This window comes from Vidua macroura, chromosome 2, assembly GCF_024509145.1.
Source record: "Vidua macroura isolate BioBank_ID:100142 chromosome 2, ASM2450914v1, whole genome shotgun sequence".
NCBI classification, from domain to species: Eukaryota; Metazoa; Chordata; class Aves; order Passeriformes; family Viduidae; genus Vidua; species Vidua macroura.
In genome coordinates this window covers 91,344,991-91,369,479 of record NC_071572.1, presented here as the reverse complement: position 1 = coordinate 91,369,479, position 24,489 = coordinate 91,344,991, and the positions used below count along the sequence as shown (strand labels likewise).

The following is a 24,489-nucleotide window of genomic DNA, read 5'->3' as shown; positions in this document are numbered from 1 at the left end:
TCTTCCCAACTAGTCCATATCACTTTAATGTACATCCATCTAACAGAAAATCTAACATTTTTCAAGATAAGAAGAAAATGAAAAATATATAGTGAAGGGGAAAAAAAAAAGAAAATAAAACATAGAAATTCTTGACTAATCTCTTTTCCTTCCTATTTCTGTTAACTTTTCATCTCCACAGTCCTTTCTCTTCCTACTTCTTATACTTTGTGAGACACAAAATAAAGGTGGAATTCAGCCTTCCTAATTGGTAACTGGAAGTCTTCTTTATGTTAAAACACAATGATCTGTTTATTGGAAACTGCTCTTCTATAGTACTAGCCATCTCTCCATGTCATGCTGTCTGAATAATGCCTCTTGAGGATGGGGAAGAAGAATAGCATCGCAGTCAGACCCCGTGGGGTTATAAATAGCATTCTAGCAGCCTGAAAGGCTGAAGCCATCATTAAGTTGCATGCAGCTGTAGTGGTGTAGGTGGGTGAGTAAGAGCAACTCAGAGATGGGATAATGGTAACCTGGTACACAAGGGTCATTTTTCATTGATGGCGTCACTCCGTTGGGCTATTGTGCTCTCCCTAAATTAGGTCCCTGTGTTTAAGAGAGCTGAGCAAGCTCAGCCTCAGCAAAGCACATTTAAAAGAAGATTAGAGGGGAAAACAGTTTGTTGTGTATTGTGATTTATACCAAACTGTGATAAACTTTTCTCACTTGGGTCAGTAATTGCTTTTATCAGCAGCAAAGAAAATGCAAGCGGAAGGGCCTTTAGGAAGCTGCACACCAGCCTCCTGCATGTGGGTAATGGGGACTTTCACTGGTCAAATCAGGAAATTGATGCAGTAATTTAGTTCAGGCTGTCCTTTCAGTGTTTTTCTTAGCAATGTGATTCATTTTGTCATCTTGGATGTTTTCAGTGCCAAGACGACAAAGGTCTTGATTTTGGAAAATCTGTTTCAATTTATTACTATTAATTTGCTTGCAGATATATAAAAATGGAAAAAATCCTACCATAATTTCACATAGTTTTTATTAAAGAGATGAAAATAATTAGCTGCTTATGTTAGTTTGAACTTGCATACACAAACATACTAATCTTCACTCATTTCTAAACTAAAAAAATTCAGATCTTGTTCCTACTCCCAGTCAAGTTAGTGGGGGAGTTGCCTTTAACTTCAATAGATATATGACTCAGCTTACCCCCTGTGGGACCTGCCAGTACGTAAAGATTCCTTGGGGGTTAATTGCTTGCAGAAGAGACTTTGCCTGGGATCTAAAAGGAAGGTGCAAATTGCACAACTGGAGCCTTAGTTATGTACTGCAGCCTAGAAAAGACACTGTCATTTAAAGCAAAGGGATCTCTTTTTTCAGCAATTCTGCATCTTAATAATTAAATTTGGTCATTCATTAATTTAGAGTATATCTTAGAGTCACTTCCTTTGCCATCTTGCCCAGTAGCTGTGGAAGAAGGATAAGCGCTTTTATGTTTTACTGAAATTATTCCTTTTGGCTTTTTTTTGTTTGTAGTCTCTTTCAAGAGTCCTTTTTTAAAAAAAAAATACTACTTTGAAGTAGACTTTTAGAAAATATTTATAAAGGAAACATGAAAGAAATAACTGTTGCGGGAGTGGAAGACAGGATTTCTAAACTAAGTAGATAGAAGCATTCTTATTCAGACTTTTCAGATTTATGTGTGTGACTTCATCATATAAATGTGCCCTTTGCTCTTCTGAAAAATCTAAGAGATGTATCACTACCAATTAAAAGTAGAGGGAAGGTTGTTTCTTCATCTTTAAAACTCTATATTCGTTCTCCCATGTCACATTTTTTGTAATCCTTTCCCACCTGTATTGCACTTGGAATAATCCTTCTCACTCCTTGTCACATGTGCATTAAACCTCTTTTAAAGAACATACTTAGGGCTTCTAAAACAAGCATTTCATTTTTGTTGCGCTGTGATGTCAAATCACTGTTAGAAATCTCACGCATATACCAATCTGGAATTTCTTCTGGAAGTTCCTTCTTTCATAAATTGCTGTACTTGGTCAACCATAACATGTACTGCTGGCACTGCCCCTCTGTTGTTCATCTGGAGGCAAAACATTAGCCTGTAGATAACAGAGTATATAGCTCAGTCTTCCAGAAATACCCCTGCAAGTGTTATGGATTTGTTTGCATTAGCAAGGATTCTCAATGGCAAATGGTAATACTACTCTCATTTTGCTTTTTTAGGATTGTAGAAAAACCTTAATATAGGAAGGACTAATCTCCTGAAACTTTGGTTTGTAACTTTGAGGAAACACTATGGCTTGTATGAAACTGAAAGGGTTTAAAAGTTTATAGTTGGAAAAGGGGTTTACCTTTTTTCTTATGACAGTTCTGTTGATAAATTTTGTTTTGCATCAGTTTACTAGACCTTAGTGTGATGGCACCTCAATACTATATACATTTATCAGCCTTCAAAAAAAAAAAAATTCAGATTAAGAAAAGATTTTGTTATTTATTGGTCTCCAGTACAGGAAGTTAATCCTGTTCTCAGACACTCTTTGGCGTACTGCATACAAGTTTCTCTGAATAGCACACACATGTGGAAGGGCTGACTGAATCAGTGAACCTGCAAGATTTAGAAGAGGGTTCTACCGCACTACCAGCAGAAAAGCTATGATGAACAAGTCTGGAAGATTAAAACTATTTACTTTTAGAAACTTGACAAATGTCTAATTGGCTACATAGAGTTATATTTGTAACTGCAATTTTCTAGGTGTTTTCTTCCTTCAATGTAGTGACATTAAAAAAATACAACATGCAATATAAATTCTTATCATCTAAAGTGAGTTTTAGTGTGGCTTTCTAAAGAAATTAAGTTTTTGTGAGCACTTTGTTAATCTGTCAATACCTTCTTTGATAACTTCTATCTCTCCAAGCTTGTTTAATCTGTTGATGAACTTCAAATATATTTAAAAGATGGTTTCAGATCTCAGTTATCAGGATTTCTTAGGTTTCCGAAACACTGTTGTCTGGATAAAGGAAAGACCAAATTAGTGGCTCAGTTCAACTCAACAGTTTTCTCTGCTTTGTCTTTTTGTCCAGCTGCTTGATAGAGGATGTCTGAGGAGCTGAAGGTTCCTTTCTCTGAGCAGGCAGAGGTTGTGGATTAAAAAGTATACTCAAAAGGAGTGTGATGCATATCCCTGGGATATCTCTAGAAAGGAACTTAAAGGAACATAGGAGCACAAACCCATTGAAACTCAGGGTTGAATAATGCTGTTAGAAGTTTTTAAGTGACCAGCACAAACCCTTACAGATATCAGGGAGGCTGTGAGACAAGTTTATAAGACCTGTTGAAAGTGGCTTTTAACTTAACTTCTGACACACTTCTTGTCTCATAGAAATGAAATTTTCCTCAAAATGTTGCCACTAAGGTTCTTTTCTTGCCCATTTAATCAACTTCACTGAGTTCCCCTTCAGAAACATCCCTTTCCCAAGGTCTGAAGCAGATACTTGTTGTCTGCACTGACACTAGAACTTCCCCAGGCTGTTCCAAGCTAACACAGATCACCAGCCGTGGTCCATATGGACCCTCTCCATACAATGTCAGCATTTCCAGTCTTAATCTGCATTTATTTCTCCTTTGCTTCCATGTCCAGCACTGTAAAGCAACCACCTTGCCCCCTCATTTGAGTCATTATTCCAAACTCACTCCTTTCATGGGATGTACCAGAAAGCTGTGGCCACAAGAGCAGGGCTGGTGGCAGGCTGTGCCTGCTGCTGACTGCTGGAGACTTCTGTGGTCACTCCCAGTTATTTGCTACCTCATTTGACCTGCATCCCTTAAGCCCATTTGTTTGCCTCATCCCCATACTACACCTTGCCTTTGAGAGTGTGTCTGTACTGCTCTCCAGAGAATTAATTACACTGCATGTGCAGTCACACCAGTCTCAGAGGAGAGGCAGTGGGGCTGATGGCCTTCGCTAGTTCTTCAGGGATCTGCTCTGCCATGCAGTCTGTCTTGCCCCAGTTTCTCATGGTATCTTACCTGAGCTTCAATAAAACTGTTGAAAATATATCCACTGTTCCAGTCCAAATGTAGAAATATTTTTTGAACAATAAACTTTCTGAGCAAGGACTACCAGTTTGTACAGGTCTTTGCCAGGAGTCATGACACAGGGCTTTAAGGCACTGTCTTACAAAATTTTCCTTGTAGTATATGAACTCGGTTCAGATTGTGCATAAAATGTTGTTTCTGCTGTTAAGTTTGAGGAATAGCAGCAAGCCAAAAAGTTGTCCAGGTTTTGGACAGAAAGGGAGCCTGGGAACCAAGCGTGAGTTTAGCCAATGAGCCGTGCAAACCGCACTCGTGAGCAGGGCATACGGACCTAGGGACGGAGAGGCGGGGCCGGGCACCATCGAGGAAATTTTTAAGCTCCTAAACGTGACCATCGCTGCGCGGCCGTTTGTTCCTCCGCCGGTGGGAAGGAAGGCAGGCTCCTTCCAGCGAGCGGCAGCGCCGGAGCCGCGGCGGGAGGCAGCGGGGCGGGCGGAGCGGACTCTGCCGGGCGCGGGGGCGGCCGGAGCAGCCGGGGGTGTGCGGCCCGCCCCGCCCCGCCCCGCCGGGCGCCGCTGCCATAGCGATGCGGGAGCGGGCAGCGGCCGGGACGCGCGGCGGCGGCAGGGAGCCCCGGCTCTCCCCAGGTAAGGGCGCTGCTCCGGGGCCGCTGTTGCAGGTTCTACGCTACGAGCTGGGTTTTTAATCTCATCCCGTTGTGTTTGTTCTTCCACCTCCCCCCCGCCCCTTCTGCCCGCTCAGGTGCAGTTTCTCCCAGAGCCGCTTTCTCTGGGAACTTCTCTGCCGAGAGCAGCGTCTTGTGCTCGTTTATCGTTCGATGTTTTCTTTCCGCGTGGAAAGTTGCGAGCGGTACCAGGGCGCAAGGGCCGGCCGAGGGCTGGGTGCCCGGCGGGCTTTTGTCCGGCCCGGGTGCCGCGGCGGCGGGGCTTGGCCCGGCTCTGCCCTGCCCAGCCCTGCTGCCCGGCCGGCTCCGCTGCGACCCTGTCAGCAGCGGGGATTAAAAACTGCGGCGGCGGATATTCCAGGCGTCTTGCTGAAGCGCAAGCAAATCCTTTTATCCGCGGAGGAGCAGAGGCTCGCAAAACTTTCAACGTGCGCTCAGGAGCGAGCAGCCTGAAAGGCAGCGGGCACGGGCTCCGCAGCTGCCGCGTTTCACGTGGACGTGGGGAGTGGCTGTGCGGGTCCCGCCGGGCGCCCGGCGGTGTCCCCGCGATGGAACCCCCCCCCCCCCCCCGCCACCCCCAGTCGGGCTCCTGCACCTCCTGCCGCTGCGCCTCCGCCTCGGCCAAACCCCCCATCCCCGCTGCCCTCCGAGACCCTTCAGCCCTTGCAATGGGAAAGAGACAAAGAAGGGTCCAGGGCTGCCGCCTTCCCCAAAGCTCAGCTGTACACCTTCTCTCCTTGTTTCGGCTGAGGGGGAAATCCCCCCCGCCGCCCCCATGACCCCGCCGACAGTGGCAAATTTTCGAAGATCCCGCTGCCCCTTGCTGAAAGAACCGTGCCATGAGCTTTGTTTTTAAGGTGGAGCCAGCTTCAGACTGGGCATCCCGGTGGTTTTGGGGGCATTGTTTACCATGGTGGGGAAAACGCCTAACTGCCTGGCAAAGACCCCTGGCTGGGGTAGGAAACACATGGTCCATGGTCGCCCGACAGCTTTCCTAGGCCCTGGAGTGTGATCTGGTCTGCTGGATCTCCCAGTCTCAGCTGAGGAGGAGATCCTTTACCACATGTCCCAAACACTCCAGTCAGTTTCAGATTTAAGTTTTCATTTTGCTGTCACCATAGCATAGGGTGGCTTCTGGATGTACTGCTTTTAATTCTTGTTTTCTTTTGTAGGGAAAAAGACTTTGCTGTGCACTTGATGTAATTTCTTAGGATTTTATATGCCAGGGGACAGACAAGTCAGTCAAGTGTCACACAGCCTTCCAACAGAAGGAAATCTAGGAAAAAATATGCCTATTTTCCTCTTCCTTGCCTCCTGTTTAAGATGTCCCTTGATGAATGTGTTTTAGATGAAAGCCTCCCATGTGTTTTGGGGCTCAGTGCTGAGCACCTGAGGGGGAAGACTGGATTGCTGTTACTGGGAATTTCTTTCTCTTACGTGCGTATGAGGATTGTATTTACCATTGTAAGGAAGGTGTGCTAGTCATACTGAATTTATTAGCTGATTAGCATTAGAGAAACAAGTACATATTGAAATTATTCTGGTCTCTTAAATTGCTGACGAATGCAATTATACTTTGAGGGAGTGACAGATGCCTTCTCTGCACCCCTGCAACACACCTTTGTTCACCACAGAAGAACTCCTTCATTTTGTGTGTGTCTTTATTTCCTACAATGTAGCTGAAACTTCTTTTAGTTGGGGATTTTGTAAGAAAATTTTTTAATGTTGGCTTTTGTTGTCTTCATGCAGGCAGCACCGCCTGAGGAGCTCAGCTCACCCAGTAGATGTGACGGCAAGGCAGACCAAGGTGCAGCAGATGAAGGGGAGGCAGCGAGGTCAGCTGGTGGAGACAGCAGTGTTGCTTTGAGCTACCCCAGCCTCCACCTCCATGCCTACAGCATCGAGAGCATGACAACATTTCCGAATGGCTGTGGAAATGGCACCACCGTTACTTGTATAGTTATGGATGATAAAGAGACCCAAAACCAGACTACCTGTGCTAGTCATAATGGGGGACACAGCACCAGCAGCAGTCTTGAGGAGGAATTTCAAGAGGATAAGCTCAGCCCTTCCAAAATCATGCGCTTTTTCACCACCCCTCGGAAACGGGCTAATTCCAGCTCTGACAGGCCTCGTTCTCTGGTTCTGATGGGCAACTCATCCACGTGGAATGCCTTTTCTTCTATCAGAAAGATGGGATCTTTCAAGAAGTTGAAATCTTCAGTTCAGCAAGGAACTCAAACAAGGGAATGCTCAGACATCGTAAATGAGAACAGCATAGGCAAACATGGTTCAAATGGAGCAGTGGTGCGAGTTCAGACTAACAGGTATTCCTATTCGGGACCTGTACATGATTTCCAGAATGCAGTGGATGGTTTAGCTTCTGACTGCTCTGATGTGGAGGAGAGCGATGAGTCCTTCCTGAGGAACACTCATCGCTCACGCAGCATCAGGCGGGCTTACGGTGCTGGCCGCATAAACTTGTTAGACACAGATAAAGTTCAGAGTCGTCACAACTGTGTTAGGCCAACATCACCTGTCATTGCAGAGCCAAAGATCTGTGAAATTTTGGTGAAAGACTCCGAAAACAACAGGATCATTTATTGGAGAAGCAAAAGTTCAGATAATTTGAACTTTCTGAAGAAAAGTTCATTCAAACGGAAGTCCACCTCAAACCTTGCTGATCTGAAGGTTGCAAATGAAAAACAGATGCCAGCAAGGACTGTGAGTGTTGCTTCTGCTGACTCTGACAAAAGTGGTGGAAACTCTGAGAGGCGATCCAAGCGATGGAAGAGCCCTATCAGAGCAAAGGATTTTGACCGAGTTTTGAAACTTGTCAGTAACGTTACAGATGTTGCTAGGAAGAAGGATGGCCCCAAGAATATGGCTCCTTCTTCCAGTGAGCTGTCCCAGAGAATGAGGTCAAACAGCAGGCTGCACGATGACTACTCCCGTAGAGTTTCCAGCAGCACGGATCATGACAGGAAGAGATGTGCCTCCTCGGTATCCAGTCCAGACTCTTCCTTGCCAGGAACACCTTGCCTGCAAAGCCCTGTGATTGCTCAGGATAAAAAGGCTGAAATGAATGTAGTTGTCACTGAGGATAAAAGCCTCAGGACATCATCAGATATCCCAGACTCTGATTGCTTTTCACCTACTCTGGATGACATTAGTCCATTTCCCAATGAAGTCTTTTATTCGGACTCAGATGAACCAAAAGCTACTCAGCAGTGTACAGATGAAGCTGAAAACCTTCACATTCCGGTCAGGCCAACTACTCCAAAGCCTCAAAGTCCAACTGCAGGAAAGGTCAAGTGCACTATGAATTTCCAGTATCCAAACCATCACAGCACATTGTCACTGAGCTCATCAGAGAGCGAGGAGAGAGTTGAGCTACCAGGGCTGAAGCTGGGCAGGAATCCTGTTTGCTTCCAGGACTCAGTGCATACTGTGTATTATGATGATGGAAATGAAGACAGTGGCATAAGCAGCCACTCTCAGCTGAGCCTCAATTTAGCCTCTGGTACTGAAGAGAAAAAGGAAGAGGTAAGAAAGAAAGCAAAATCCTTCAGAAGTGATATACCTTCCCTATTGGGTTTTGTCTTTATTAATGCAAAACAATGCAAAATAATGGCTGCTGCAGTTTGTTATTGCTAAAATATGCTGACAGCAATTGTTTCCTTTAAATATTCTCTTTGGATGCTAATGTACAATTATTTTTTCTTTGCACATTAATATCAAAGGAGGTTTTGGCAGCAAAGATATTTGTGTACGTTTTCAAGGGCAGCTCATTGCACCCTGAAGATACACCACCTTGTCATGTGGCCTTGTCAGACTTTACCAGCCTGAGCAGGGTCTGGCTGTGTTTCCTTCACAACTGAAAGGTCTTTTTAATTTTAAAGAGTCCGTGTATTCTGAAGTAGTGTTGACTTACTGTAAAACACTTTGCCTGTGGAAACCTTGCAGAACATGGTAATATTTGTAGAGCAGTGTGGCATGAAAGACACAGAGGTTTAAACATTCAGTTGTATCCAGTGTTTTCCCTGTGCAGTGATGACCATACTGAGGGTAAACTGCTTGCTTATTCTTTTGCTTACCAACTGCAGACAGCAGTACTTCAGACGCTGGGCTGAGTGTGTTGCTAGTGTTTGGGGAAGACACGTTTGTTTTCGTTGCACCTGACTTCATACTCTCAGTGAATGGGTAGATAGATATATTGCAGCACCTCTGAGGTAAATTCACATGATAACACTGTGCCCCCACCTAAAGTATGGTGTGAGTTGGCACCAGAGAAGTTGAAATGATTTGGCAGCCTTGGTGAAGAGCTGTCAGACATACCTTGCACCTGTCTGAAGCAGTGAGGCTTAGCTCAGCTCCAGCTCACTGGGGCAAAAATTCATCTGGATCTGTATAAATATGCAAGTCATTCACAAAATAAAGCTGACATATCTTTTAAGCCACCTCAGTTTCACTAAAGTATCTTAGACCTTAGGTATGAGATAGGCAAGGCAGTGCTGCAGCTGCACAAGCTTCAGCCTTTCATGCTGTGAAGTTTTAATATGTCTGTGAAGCTGTCCTACTTTTAAAGGCTTGGCACAGTTTTTGCAAACTAACTGTAAATGGTTACAGAGCTTATCACTATTGTCCTTCTGCTGGAGAAAAGCAATTTTGTTTACTGTTACGTTTGCAGCAATGGTAAGATTGAAAAAATAAATTCAGTGTGTATAAATGTCTGGGCTCAGAGGTTATTCCTCTTCTGGAGCCGTAGAACTGCTCCAAGCATCCATATTTTCCAAAACTCTCACTTACATGCAAGGAGAAGCTTTCTGCCAGAAGAGGCGAGAGCCCTAGTGTGGATAGATGCCAGTTGTATTTCTCAGGAGTAAAATGGGAGATGGAATTAATGCTACTCATCTACCATCTAGTGGTGAGCTGCCATCATGACCCAGAAGAAATTAAACTGGTCCTTCCCCTTAGCTCCCAACAAACCAGTACAGTTTTTACATGAATGTGGGTACATTGAGTGGATAAAAGTTACTGCTGTTTCTAGTTTTAACACCATCAGCTGTTATTATCTAACATGCAATTTAAGCTTTCTCTTTATATTATTACATATTTTAGGGTAATTGTGAGTGTCCTTTAGTGCTTGCTTCAGTTGTCTAAAATACACAGTGTGCACTGGTGGCAGCTCTGGGTTTGTGTAGCGTGCAGGCAGACAATATGGGATGGATCCCGGCAAAAGATGGAGGAAGTGGTGGCCAGGGAACAGGCCCCTTGGCTGTAAGCCCTCGCTCTGCTGCGAGCCCTGCCTGGAGCCCCTGTGCTTCGTAAAAACAGCTGTGGCATAGCTGCATCCAGGCAGACCTCTTTTCTGATGGAAAAAACCAAAATTTTTGGAGGTGGTAGCTGTGGGTTGGAAGCAGGAGCTGTGCAGGACAGGGTCTGCTTTTATCTTACTATACAAGGGGTATAAAGTCTGTTATTTCTTTATTCCATGCCTTTTCCATCTCATACACAACCCTAAAGCTGTGGCACTCAAAGTGACTGCAAAACAGGTAGAGTGGTATGGTTTCTTCCTACTGTTTCTTTGGAGGATTTAATTTCCTGCTTTACAGCATGCTTTCCTCAGCATGGAGCTAGCTTGGCACCAAAGATACTTATCCCAGGTTATTTTTTAATTGAAGTTTATTCAGCCTGTAGGCACTTTTATGAATCCCACATAGTCACACAATGAGGTCACTGGGGTTTGAACTTTTGACTAGAATTCATTTTTACCTTACACCTCCACATTACAGAACTGTACCTGCCCAGCAAGTTGTTCTGTGATGGATGAGTGCTTAGTTCACTCCCAACAATCATTTGAGATGTAGTGTGGAGCCATGGACATCACACATTTTCAAAATCTTGTCTGAACCTTAAACACACTGTGTTGATGGACAACTCTGCACTGTTTCCATATTTCATGGATCTGCCTTTCTATCCAGATTTCATGTAGCTGGTATGTATTCTAGTACAGATTTCATGAAGCTGGTATGTATTCTAGTACAGCCACTAAAGCTTGAAGACATATTTTGGTACAAAGCTTAGAAGATCCTAACCAGTCAGGCTCAAATAAGTTTTCTTTTTAGGACTGGCTGCTGTAGCTTGAAGCAAGTGTAGTTTATTTCCTTACTCACTCATCTAGTATATTAGTCAGCAAATTAAATCTGTGGAATTTGAACCATCTCTATATTTTCCCAAATATGGAAACTAAATAGTTCTACCTTGTGTTTCCCCACCACTGTAAAGCTGATTTTACAGTATTCTTGCAAGGACATCTATTTGTTCATCAGAATTGATGTTTTGGGGTTTTTTTTGTTTTTTTGGTTTTTTTTTTTTTTCCTTTTGTGATTAACTCTTGAGATCCTGTCACTTGACTTTGTTGGTTTCACCAAAATGCAAGATTTGGACTGGAGCAGGGGACATTTCTTGGTTTTTGGTCCTGACAGACGTTGCTTCCCAGGGAAGAGCTAATTAAGTGCAGCCTGGATCTGTGCCTCAGCACTTCTGAAGCTACAGAGGGTGTGAGTCACCAAAGCTCACCTGTGACATCCCATGCTTTGCCACTGTCTGCTTCATGCTACTGTCATTTATATTCAATATGTTGCTTTTAAATAGCATGAAGAGATGATTAAGTACAAGCTTGTACTTGTTTGGCATGTTTCACATAGTCTTTGCTTTCATGAAGGAAGTGCCCCATGTCACTGGAATAATAAAAACTTAGTCTGTTTCGGATTGGCATGTGTCAGCCACTAAGGCTTCCTGAACAAAACACTGTTCTGAATTTGTTACAAAAAAGTAAAAATCGAGTTACTTGACATTTCACCTAGTCTTTCACAAACTTTTAGATCATCTGGTATTTAGGTTGCCTTGCTGGCATCTGGCTTCACAGTACACAAGACTTTTTATTACTTGAGTGCCTTATCTGCATGACCATAAGTGCATGATAAATTACAGTGAAGAGGTAACTCTGCTGTAATTATGGTTGAGTCACAGTTTATTTGCAGACAATATTTTAAATGTTCTAAGACCTGTCTGTCAGCTCATTTATGTTCATGCCATACAAAAGTCACTGGTCCCAGCTAGTCCACATCATAAAGTGCCCAGTGCTCAGCTGTTGGCAGAGTTGAACTGGTTTGTCCTGGGGAGGTCTCTGGGCTCTGAATATTGAGCACACAGGGCTTAACTTTGAGGACAGCTTATAAAGATGAAGAGGAAGAAGACCCTTGGGGGTGGGATACAGGGGACTCAGATATGTCCTCACTGTTTGTCCTCACTATTTCTAGCTTCAAAAAGTGTCCTCACAGTGAAGGACCAAAGGGTGGTAGCTGAATGAGGTAGTGTTCAATCTCCACAAGAAGCAAGCAGCAGCCAGGATCTGAGGGTGATCATCCTGTAGTACCTGCCTTGAGTTCCTGAGTGCTGTAGGGCTGGGCATGAACACGCCTGCTGGGGGCTAGCTGTTTTCAGCTCTCTGAACTCTTCCTTTTGGATTTATTCACCTCTGGTTCATCCACATGTAATTTAGAGTGTAGCTTAATCAGCCTAACATGTATAACTGTAAATATGAGAAACTGTGAAGGATAATTAGGTGAACTAATGGGGGGAATTTCTTAAACTGGGTTTACTCCTAAGGGGCTTGTGATTTGGAGTGAGGGCTCACCACTCCAGTGGCACTCTGGTCTTGCTGATTACAGGGCCTGGGGACAGAGCAGCAGAACCCTGACACAGGCTCTGAACAGCATCTTACAGAAAACTGAAGTTTCAGTCAGACCAAACAACACTGGATTTGCTCTAAACTCTGAGCTGCTCCGCACAAGTCAGGATGAATTCACACAATGTCCCCACAGTCACTCAGTGAATGACTTCCAGATGCATTTGCCCAGAGCTAGACAAGAAACCACTGCTCATTGCTACAAACCTAGATTGCAGAATCCATTGCTGCAATAAGGCAGCAGGGAGCCCTCAAATGACAGGAATATCTTCCTATCACCGTAAAAACTTTTTCAACTCTCAGCAGCAGAGCTGTCATCTATTAGGTGCAGCCCACAATTATTTGTTGCTGTATCTGCTACTAGGAAGAAGAAAAACAAGGCAGTTGTGACAGTATCTGAATTCTGGATTGGGTTGAATTTTAGGCCAAGTAACTCTGCAGTTCTTAATAAAATTGGCCATTCCTGAAAACTGTAGGATAATATAGAAGTTGCTGTCATCCCTTCAGAAAGTTTTGGGTGGTGACAGGGAGAGCTCAGATGGACTCCATTGCAGTTAGCCTGGGGCAAGCTGCACCCTTTCTTTATTGCATTTGTGCACCTCTGCCTTTCCAGAGCATCTCATATTTGCCTCTGCTGTAGCTGTCCAGTGGCATGTCAGTAATACCCAGGTGTTGCTCACCCTGGGATCAGGAGTAATAAACAGTACCTCAGAAAGAGGAACAGCATCTCTGGCCATGTGATTTGGTTTCTTAAATCCAGTGCAGTGTTGAGTTTGTGGCACTGAGAATCCATCTCAATGCTAGGTGGTTGAGATATCCAAAGTGAGCAGAGGCAGCTGCAGAGTTTCCCCTGAGCCACCTGCATTTTCCCTTTCTGACATGTGGAGGCTGCCGTGTTGCTTGTGGTGCCAGGACGCTGTGGCAGGCTTGGGAGACCAGCCGAGTGCTGGGGGAAAGCAAGCCCAGCAGCCTTGCCCCCACCCCATTCTCTACGAAGTAATAGTTGGTCAAGGCAGCTCCACCCCTCGCAGGCTGGGGTTTGTGGCTGCTGCTGGGACTTGCTGAGGGCAGGGCTTGGGCTTGGGCCGGAACGAGGCGGCTTTGCTCTGGAAGGGTGGAGAGAGTGAGGAACCAGATGACCTTATTTTGGAGACTGTGAAGAGAGGCAGAGGCTTATGGCTTTTTATGTTTTGCTTTGTTAACATGAAGTTCCACTTCCAACCTGTGGTTATCATCTGGCTTTTGAGATTTGCCAGTGGGTATTACAAAGATAGCCTGAAAGAAGAAAAAAAGTCCCTCATTTTGCCAAATAAAGGAATTTTTTTTTTCCTAGACCTGTTACTTGTTCTGGGGCATTCTGAGTTAATTCAGAAAATACTTAGGGATTTATTTAGGATTTATTAATATCTATACATCTAAAATAAGCAGACAATATGACTACCCCTTTACTATACACTACACGCTTGCAGTTCCAGGTCAGATACTGAAGGAAAGAAGGGACAGTATAAGAGCATTATCCAGCCATCGCCAAATATCGAGTCACCAGAAAACTAGAGGAAAGAGTTTTCTGGTTTTAGCACATTTTCATTTTTATACATGTGATAAGATTATTTCTGCACAGGAAATACATTTCCCTGCAAACTCCTCCCCTCTGCCATTCGGAAATATGTTAGCTGATTTGGATTTGGAAATGAATTAGAGAAGAGGATGAAGGAAGTCCTTGAGGCTGAGGAACAGATTGGAGAATCATGAGATCCGCTTGTCATTTCCAGTCCTGCCCCATGCTTATACATGACTTAAGTGCTTTGTATCTATTCCTTATCTGTGAAATGTGGATATTACCAAGTGAACTCGGTAATCTTGGTGAGACATATTGCTGAGAGGGAAAGCTTTATGCTTTATCGTTGTTGTGATAAGCAGGCTTTCAAGAATCAGGTTAAATGAAGCAAACCTGCATTAAAAGGCCTTAGAAAATAGATTTTCTAAAATAAATAATTTTTTTTCCTAATAAATTTTCTTTGTATCTGTATAGCCTGATCTCTTAATGTGGTTTTATAGGTGTATTTGTTAGAACACCACAATTGCTGTGGTGTCCACAGATCCCAAGTGGAAAATGGTATAAATCTTTTTCCTCATTTTTAAAACTGCTAAAATTAGTGTTTCACCACAGCAGCTTGTGTTGCTAATGGGGGTTGCTTTTGCTATGTCACAGGCACAGTAATATATTTTTTTCTTTACTAAAATGCATAGTATTTCCTGCATCTATTCTGTGAGCTTATACTGGTGTAGTGCAGTGGTATTCCTTTAGGGAGTTCCCCTCAGAAGCAGCGCTTTTCAAATTTTTCAAATGTGGCTCCACACAATTTTTTTGGGGGGGGGAAGGGGAAAAGAAAAGGGTGGTTATCCTCAAAGCTGCTAAAACTTATGTAAATGTTGGCCATGGTTGTATTGCATTGATTGCTTCTTCTTTGCTTGTGTATATAAGTGTAATTTAAGCAGTTTTTTTTTGCAGTTGTTTCAAAGATTGTATTTTGCTGTCTTGCAGACCACTGGTCGAATTGCCCTTGGTATTCTAGGGATAAATAATGCATTTATGTGGGGTCTTCTCAAAGGCTAATTAAAAAGAAAAGACGTTAGAGGCAGAGGGATGTAAAGGAAAAGAATATAGTGCAATTTGCATTTAACTACAAAAGAATAGATGGAAGTTTTCTTGAATTGGACTGGTTTAATAATTCCTGTTGTTTGTGATTGAAGATGCAATTACTGAAATTGTGCTTTCTTCTGCAGAAAAAGCAGTCATTTCCATGGTAGCTATTGCTGTGGTATCACTGTTGGAAATTGTCACTGTTGGATCAATAGGGGATCACTGGGCTCTCTTAACATTTCAGAATCTTTTTATAAAATCTAGAAAGAAAGCAATAAATAAATTTTCTCTGGGAAGCTTTATTTATGCAGAGTTTCATAATCTCTGTATCTGTTGCAACAGTTTGCGAAAAAACCAAAGTATTGACTTATGTCCATGAAACAAACATAAAACAAGCTTTTAACTTCATTTAGTATTAGTGATAAATGAACTTCAACTAATGCTCTCCCAACTGCTATTTATCAACAAGAAAAAGTGCAGTGGTTGCTTTTTATCATGTACCTAGGTGGAGACATGTCCAGACTTTTACACTGTTAGGTCAAGGTGGTAAAATAATTTATAGCTACTAGGTCACAGTCCCTTGGCCCTTTTTATGTTTCGTGGCTTGTATAAACTGAAAAGCCACTTCTAATGTTACTGTTGAGTTCCTAAGATTTGGTAGTTACTGTCTTATACAGAAATAATAGCTGTTTAATAGTCACCAAATATAATATGTTATATAGCTGTCATAGCTACTGTAAGAAATTTGTACATTTTTATATAGACCCCTAAATATATGCAGAAATGTATATTCTTGATCAAAATACAAAGATACTTACATGACCTAGCACAAGTATTCTGATAGTCTCAAGCCTTGTCATTTACAGAAGAACATGACTGATTACCCATCAAAAGTTTTCACTGAGAAGATGTAGTGATAGTGTTCTGAAACTTCTCAGCCTACTCAGGTTTTCCTTGTAATTTATTCTCAGTCAGAATCATCATCTGTTCAATTTATCACACTTTTCAATAATTTGCATTTGGAAATTAATGTGCATTTTTGTAAAGACATTATTAGATTTTGATTATCTGTTTTCTCTGGGTTAGAAAAAGGCAGTACTAGTTTGCAAAATTACATTTCAGCCAGGCAGCTCAAACATACAGAGATAATAGAACAAGAAGTATTGCAACTTATTGTGTAGCTAAGGAAAGCAAAAAACCCTCCTCCTGAAAAAAAAAAAAAAAAAAAAAAAAAAGCAGCAGAAGTGTAGTCAAGATGCTCTTTTGCTCTTTTCCCTGGGGAAGAGGAATGCTGGGGGTCTTTGTCCAAGAGGCACCTACTTGTGACTTTACAGCAGATTATCAGGTAGAGAAAACCTTTCAGGAGGGAAGTGTCCCTTTATACCTTTGTACTTGTCTGTATGTGCATGTTATGAACCTTATTGCATTCTGAACTAAATGATAAAAATTCTAAAATCCAGATAGGTAACAGTAGGGGTTGAAATGCAGAATAGTAGTCGGGGAGCCTCAGCAATGTACACAGTCATCAAGAGCTTTTGAAGTGGGGATTTTAATTAGGAAGTTTATTGGCTAAACACATTGACAAAAAGAAACCACTCAGCTTGTTTCTCCTTTGCTTTCTTGGTGTCAGCCCTCAAAAGTGTCCCAACAGCAGGAAGCTGACTAGCAGCAGGATCTGTTTGGTCAGACTTGTAGTTTGGGCTTTCTCTACAGCAGAGAATGGGGTCAGGTACAGAGGATGAAGGGTTATTCATGATTGGTGTAACTGCACCAGCAAAAGTCCTGCCATGCAATTTCAGGTACTGGCAATTTCTTTGTCATATCACTGATAAAAGTTGCATCCACATAAGCAACACTTTATCAGTACTGTGCAATTCAGATCTTGTGCTCCTTGGGGAGCACTTCCTCTGAAATCAGTTCTGATTGCTGAATTTATCAAAAGTACACAGTGGTCTGAGTAATAGTTGGAGAACCGGGCTCTAAAGACTAAGCTAAGATTTCAGTGATTAAACACTTGATGCTGATGTTGCTTACCTTGGTTATTAATGAATACAGAGAACACCAATAGCAGTCATGTGCCAGTAAATGGAACAGGGTTGTACCTGTGCCAAGTTGAGCTGAGTGAGATCATGATAGAGTCCTTGAAGTTCCTGTACCTGGATTGGGAAATTAGTCTGGGCCCAGGCATGGGAGGGGTTTGGTCTGGCTGGGCATAGACTCTGTGGTGTCTTTGTTTATCTGGGAGCAGCCTGGGAGAGCTCCCACTGTAGCCTGTTGGGTGTGGTCAGGGGGCACAGCATAAACAGCACACCTGAACGTGGCACCTGGAGTTGAGCCCAACTAAAAATAGCCGTCAAGTGAAGTGAGGGGCAGCTATCAAGGACAGCTGCACACATCTGGAAAACACCCCGTGGTGAAACTGCACATTTCTGGAGCAGGAGGTGGGGACCAAGCAGGGTTGTTCACAGCACTGGGGAACATGGTTGTAGCTCCATCTAAACCTACCTGCAATCCAGCTTGACACCTGGTTCCTGCCTGTAGTGCTGCCTGGCTGGTCGCTCAGTAGGCTTGGCTGATGCTCTTGTTTAGGGGCTCAACTTGATTCCTGGAACATAAAAGACCCTGCACTGCTGGAGATGTCCTGACAGGCTTCCCTTTGTCCCCAGAGGCTGCTTCTGGATGGCCCAAGCCTCTCATAGGTCCTGTGTCGTATTTGCATGATGCATGGCATGTGGAGATATCTTAGATTCCTTTGGACATTTGAAATGGCCCTGGGTGCTTATGTTCAGGCAACAAAATTTCATCCTAGATTTCTCCTGGCTATGATGACAGCTGTATTACCTAGTTAATGTACAGATAGTTCCATTGCAGAAGTGAAATTTAAATGCTGGAATCTGCAGCTAAGAGTGACATATTAAAAGGGAACAATAGCAAATATAACTGTAACCTGGATTGAAGTAAATGTTCATTTTAAATGGTTATATTTGTAGATACACTGCTGTCAGGAATAAGGAAAGCAGTTGAAATACAATGATTTATCTAGTTGTAGGAATATCATTATCCAGATACAATGAATTCATTTGCTTCAGCGCAAATCAGCAGAGCTGTTTTCATTTGCAGTCTCAGAAGAAACCTAACTGAGGATACAGCCTAAAAGGCAAGATTAATAATATTGATTGCTGGTATTGGTGATCCTGTGCTGTTGCTAGACTAGCAGGTATGAATTTCAGAAAATCCAATGTGGATTAATCTTAGACTTTAACTTCTCAGAAATCTCAAAATACCTTGAAAATTTTGACCAGCACTTAAATGCATGAACCAGTGCATGAGATTTTGATTTTCATCCTGTGTAAAGTGCCGTGTAGATCTCTAGACATCTGTAGATATTCCCAGTAATAATTGCACAACATCAACCTGCTTTCACTTACAAAAGATTCATTAGGAGAAGGTAATTTGAGGTCAGCAGTGGTGCACCAGTATAAAGCCAGTCACAGGTAGAGTACAATTGTTTCCTCAGAATTTTTTCCTTGATTTCAAGAATCACACTTATGCTTAAGTGACTGCAGTACTGGAGCCTATGAGTTGTGTACTGGATATTTTTATTCCTGCTAGTAAGTGGTCACTTGATCAGGTCCTGCTTGGGCAGGCCACTTAGAGGAATGTGAGATTATCAGTCTGGTTTCCCCTGTTTTTTGCAGTGACAGGATTATATTTTCTCTTTTAGTATTAATTCAGTGCAGTTTATAGATCTAAGTCTAAAAACGCATATCCTTCAGCATTGTTTGTTGGACAGCAGAGATTAATGTGACTGTCATTTGGATCACTACTGAAGGTGGAGTCCTGCAGAATGCAAGCAGTCCTCTGCAAATATTATTGCTCAAGATAAGGGTGTAAGCAGCAGATTATGAGATGACGTGTGACGTGTCCTTCCCTCAGTCTAAAAGTACAGGATCATGGTATGAACTTTGCCTGACTGGTTATGCAGAGAGTGTGCTCCTATTTGTAGCTCTTATGAGACTTTGCAAAACAAAAACATAAAATGACTCTCATGAGCTCCTTTCTCAGTCACTGCATATGTGGAGACCCTTTACCTGTGTCTGATTCTGAGGTAAGAATATTATTTAACTTGTGACTTTGCTGCTCAGACTTGGAGGGGCTATGCTTAAGGGACAGGTTTGCTGAAGCTCTGTTAATGCACCAGCCAGGCAGTGACTTTCTGCTTAATCAAATGTACTGTTAAAACTGGTCCTGAACACAGATCTGTAGAGAACCTGAAGTTCTTGCTTGTATCACAGGTGTAATGTATAGAAACCAAATTTTTTTAAGTGCTCTATTTAGAATAAATTTCATGCTGTAAGTGAAATAATTGAATGTAGAGCAATGTGTGATGTCAATGTTTTTTCATAATTGCAGTAATCATGTTAAAATATTGACTGTTTAGTAACTTTGCTTACTGACTGAAGTGCTTTCATACCATGGAATTAATCTTTCTTTCAAACAAAAACCAGCATCTGCCCACTGTATCATGAGGCTTAAAAAAGACTCATTGATTTGTAGTGGCCTGGCTGAAAATAACAGGTGGGCAAGAAGGTTGACAGAAGATAAATCCTCTGTCACAGACATCATTGCAAAAGGCTGCTTCTGGGCTGCATGTTTGCTTTGGTTATGCAATATCTCGAATGCCTTCATCTGGTCTGGAACAGATGAACAAAATATAGTTAGAGAGAGACAAAATGATGCTTTTCTTTTTGGACTACTTACTAGCTTTCTCTCTTTTTTTTTCTATTTTTATGAAGGAACTGGGAAAAGCCAAGAAACACCAAGAAATCAGAAATTTCAGGGAAAAGTGAACATAAACTTTTGTGTGCAGATTTTTTTCTGAAAAATTGCAAGGGTTTTGCTAGAAAAAATTACAACAGTATTACTTCAAATGCATTGAAATGCTTAAAAATGTTCCCTCTACCAAGTATTTCAGTTGAGATTCTTTTATTTCCAAACTTGTAATGCCACTACAGTTATAGTACTTGAAGGCATTAACCTCTGTGAGCCAGGTGTGCTGTTAAATAGGAAAAACATACTCATTTTCCAAGCTTCCTATCTAAGCCCATCATATTTTTCTGTGTGCTATAATATATCTCTGATATAATCTGCATGACTTGAACCTCCCAGAGCATATGGGAAGTGAGCTTCTCCCTTTCAAACTGGATGAGCTCGCTCACCAAATCACTCCTGGCTGCAGAATCTCTAGATCTGACCAAGTGGCATTGTGGGAGTGAGTGGTAGGAGGAAATGTGACTGCCCAGTCTGGTATCAGCTTACAGTTACATGGATTTGCAAGCGGTCAAAATGCAGCCTTGCTGTTTGTTTTCATCACTGAACAGAGGTGAAACAGAGAAATATCATAGAATGGGTTGGCTTGGAAGAGACCTTAATGATCATCTAGTTCACCTACCATGAACAGGGACATTTTCACTAGACCAGGTTGCCCAGAGCCCCATCCAGCCTGGCATTGGACAATACCAGGGTTGAAGCATGCACAGCTTCCCTGGGCAATCTGTTCTGGTGCCTCACCACCCTCATGGTCAAGAATGTCTTAATAATATGTAATCTAAATTCACCTTCTTTCAGTTTAAAATTGTTGTCCATTGTCCTGTTGCTACAAGCCTTGGTAAGAAGTCCAAAAACACAGTTGAGTTGTTTTTACTGGTGTTACCTGTAGTATCCAATTTGTGCATAGAAGAAAGTCCTGTGAGCACAGAGCTATCTTTCTGAGATACTATTCCATGAGTTCAGTGTTTGTGATAGGATCTATCTGTACTGCTGAGGTAATAGGTGAGTTTTTAGTGTTACTAGTCTGGTTGGCCAAAGAGGTACTGATTGTTGGGTCTTTACCTTACTCACTACAAGCATCATGATGTTTCTGCTTTGCAAAGTTATCTCTTCCTGAAATGATACCTCTTGAGGAATTGAAGAAGTTATCTCTTCCTCATTTGCATTTGTTGTATTTATGGTAACTCCTTATGTTTTAGACATGTTAAGTTGATCTGCCATATGACAAACTTAGAAATCATTAACTGTCAGAAAATTCTGTGGCTTATTTGACTTGTTCACATTTAAAAAGGTTGTTTCTGATGACCACTGGAAGAAGTCCACATCCCAGGATGAAGAAAAGGCAGACTCACAAAAGGTCACACCCAGGAAATGGGGCTCTGGAAAAAGATCCCGGCCCAGACCTCTCTCAGACTATGGCCAAATGTCGATCCGAAGTTTCTCTATACCAGAAGATGCAGTTGCAGTGGAGTCTCAGGAGATAGACTGCACAGATGGAGAAAATCAGCCAGGACTGGCATCCGTTGGGTCTGTGAGCCAAAGCAATACTGTAGGCTACCACAGAGGGAGAAAAAGAAGACCCATCTCCGTAATAGGTGGGGTCAATTTCTATGGAGACGATCAAGTAGAAGAGAGAGAAAATCTGCTGACACAAGTAAGATAAACAGATGTGCTCTGCAAACTGCAAAAGACCCTTTCACTTCCTTGTCTCTATCTTCAGCCTAGAAAATAGAGTGGATGCTTCCTTCTCTTCCTTCCCTTTTGTCAAGCTGACATCGTGTACTTAGAATACTGCTTTCTTGGTCACTAATTACTTTGTCTTCTTGCTAAAAATACAGCATGGAACAAACCTGATACTGACTTTGGGATAATCTTTTCTGTATTGTAAATTAATCTGATTTCTTTCTTGGCATGGTCATTATGTCTTATGTTGGTCTATAAGGGCTTATTTGTGTGTAAGACAGATCTGTGTTTAGTCTCCTTACAGAGGGCCTGAGGAACAGAATAGTACAACCAAACAGAATGATAGCACATTATTTATTGGGCATTTCAAATTATCCAAAAGCAAGCCTGTTCAAAAACTGTGGCTTTAAAAGTGATGTTCAAAATCTTGGTTTTGGCATAGCAAAGATACTTTAATTAAGACAGTGCTTGAGAAAGTTGGTAATAAATTGATAAATTAATGAAATTAAGAATTTAAGAAAACTAACATATGAATATGTCTGTCCATGTACTACTAAATTGATCAGATGAAACAAAGGAAACCTATAAGTAAGCAGTGTGTACTTGAGTAGTACCTATATTTGCCATCTCTGTTGGCTTAAGTAAAAGAGTGAGAAATTTAAAACTTCTGAAAGATAAAAATTGCTCCTTTCTCCCTGGAGGTAGTGCTGAACAAGTACAATGTGTAGAGGAACTTACTGTTGTGTTGGTGGTTGTGGTCCCATCTTGCATTTGGTTGCAGAGCTTCAGGCTCACAGGCTTTTGTAAGACTGCACTCATCAGGTATTTTCTACTTTCTCTGCAAGCTGGAGGACTTCTGCCTAAAGCAATTGTCAAGCTGATAAAGCAACAGAAAAAAAGAATTAGTATTCACATCCTCAAAAAATTTGATTCTGGTGGTTATTAATGAAATTTGAGTCCTGTTAGTCTTTCTCAAGCCACTTCATCTGCTGGGAAGTTTAGTGATAGTAAAGTGCTGAAACAATGGCAGGATTTTCAGTTTCCTGTGAAAAACATTTTGTAACATGAACACTGTTATTGTGTATGACATACTTCCTTTTTATAACTCCCTGATGAAAAAATGCATCTTGATGCAAAACCCCAGCTGAAGCCAATGAACCTTTTACCTAGGCAAAGGCCTTTGTTTCAAATCATATGTAACTAAGATTATTTTAAAATTAATTCTATCTCTTAACTTGGAAGGAAAAAAAAAAGAAGAAAATCATTGTTACAAATTCTAGGCCATCTTACTCAAGAATAGTAGATGGATTTTAAAGAATAGTAAGTACTGGCAACTTGCTGTACTGTGTAAGGGATTAAACACTCTCCACGCCCTTCATTTAGTGCTAAAATAAAATTGATCTCTTTTCAAACCTTGTTCACATTAATAGTGAAGGAACATGCATCAAGGCAGCTATTTGAGTTGACTCTTTCCATCCTCCAGTGCTGCCATAAGAGCTTGGTTGGGGTTAAGTTAGCACATTGCTGGATCACTGTGGTGAAGACCAAAACGATGAAGCATTCCTAACATTATTAAATCAAATTATGGCACACCCAGGCCAACTTCCCAGGACTGCCACACATCCATGTCTGTCTGGAGAAAGGATTTGGACTGAAGCCTTATAAGAAAATTTTAGTTGCCCAGAAATAAATAACTTGTTTTTTTTTTACTCAGCCAGTTATTTCCATACAGTAATTGCCATCACCTTTATTAGCTATTTGATACAACAAATCAGACTTTTTGTGGTGAAGGATCCTGGTATACTGATAAGGCACTTAGGAAATGAGGTTTAAAGATGAGGTTGTAGATGAATCGTATTGCATACACATTGAGGCTTTTGGCAGTCGCGATAAAAAGTAAACTTTTAGCTGGGATTTGAAAAAGGACTCATTAAGCAGGCATATATGTGCTGGAAGTGTTTTATGTGGGCTTGTCAAAGACTGCTCTTCACATGGGTGACTTTTTTTCTTTAAAGCTTTGAAAACCCTTGGGAATATTTGAAAAGTACAAAGCTAATTCCTCTTTGCTGTATTTTGTTTTGGTCTGACAGCTTAGGTGTGAGAAAACATTTTCAAACAATACTGTCATGGGTTTTGTAACAGAGTGTCAAGAGATATTTCATTAAAAGCCATCTCTAATGTTTCAGATTACTTGATAGAAGAACAGTAACAACTGAACAATAGGAGAAGATCTAAAGATGAGTTTCTCTGAAGTTCATCTGCTGAAGCCTGGCTGTTTAATGTTGAATGCATATGCAAGATCATTCAGCCTGGCTTATGTGGCGTTGTTCAGGGACAATGTAAAATCAGACTCAATTTGCAAATAAAACAGGGGTAGGTTTTCCAATCATAATTTAACAAATGGATGATTTATCCAAAGAAAATGGCTTTGAGATAATGTTGCAATAAACTTAGTATTACCTCTTTCTTATGAGACTCCTGGGAACTCAAAACAGACCATCATTTACACAATTATTATTGTCTTGTTTATTTTACTACATTTAACTGATGCAAGCAGAAATCCACCACCTCTGCGGAAAACCTGTTCTAGTGTTTTACCATCCTCACCGTAGAAAGTCTTTTCATTAATGTAAATTGGCCTTCTTTCAGTTGAAAGCTATTTCCCATTGTCCTATCACAACATGCCATTCTATAAAGCCCCCCTCCAGCTTTCTTGTAGGCCCCCTTGGGTACTGAAAGGCCATAGTGAGGTATCCCTCCCTCTCCAGGCTGAACAATCCCAGCTCTCTCAGCCCAGTCTTCATAGGAGAGGTGCTCCTGCCTTCTTGATTGTCTTCAAAAAAGAGTATTACAAG

General features: G+C 41.9%; 1 protein-coding gene across 4 annotated transcripts in view; it reads left to right on the top strand.

Moving 5' to 3' along the window:
- Positions 1-24,489, top strand: part of SPATA13 (spermatogenesis associated 13) — a 170,920-nt gene that overhangs the window by 117,734 nt on the left and 28,697 nt on the right. For 2 of the 4 annotated variants that reach the window (XM_053970106.1, XM_053970105.1), the window contains 2 exons: positions 6,474-8,270; positions 21,243-21,605. In XM_053970106.1, coding sequence (XP_053826081.1) covers positions 6,474-8,270; positions 21,243-21,605 — 2,160 coding nt within the window. Of the gene's footprint in view, positions 1-6,473; positions 8,271-19,149; positions 19,230-21,242; positions 21,606-24,489 lie in introns of those variants that run through there. The other 2 variants (XM_053970108.1, XM_053970107.1) reach the window with 2 other exon arrangements.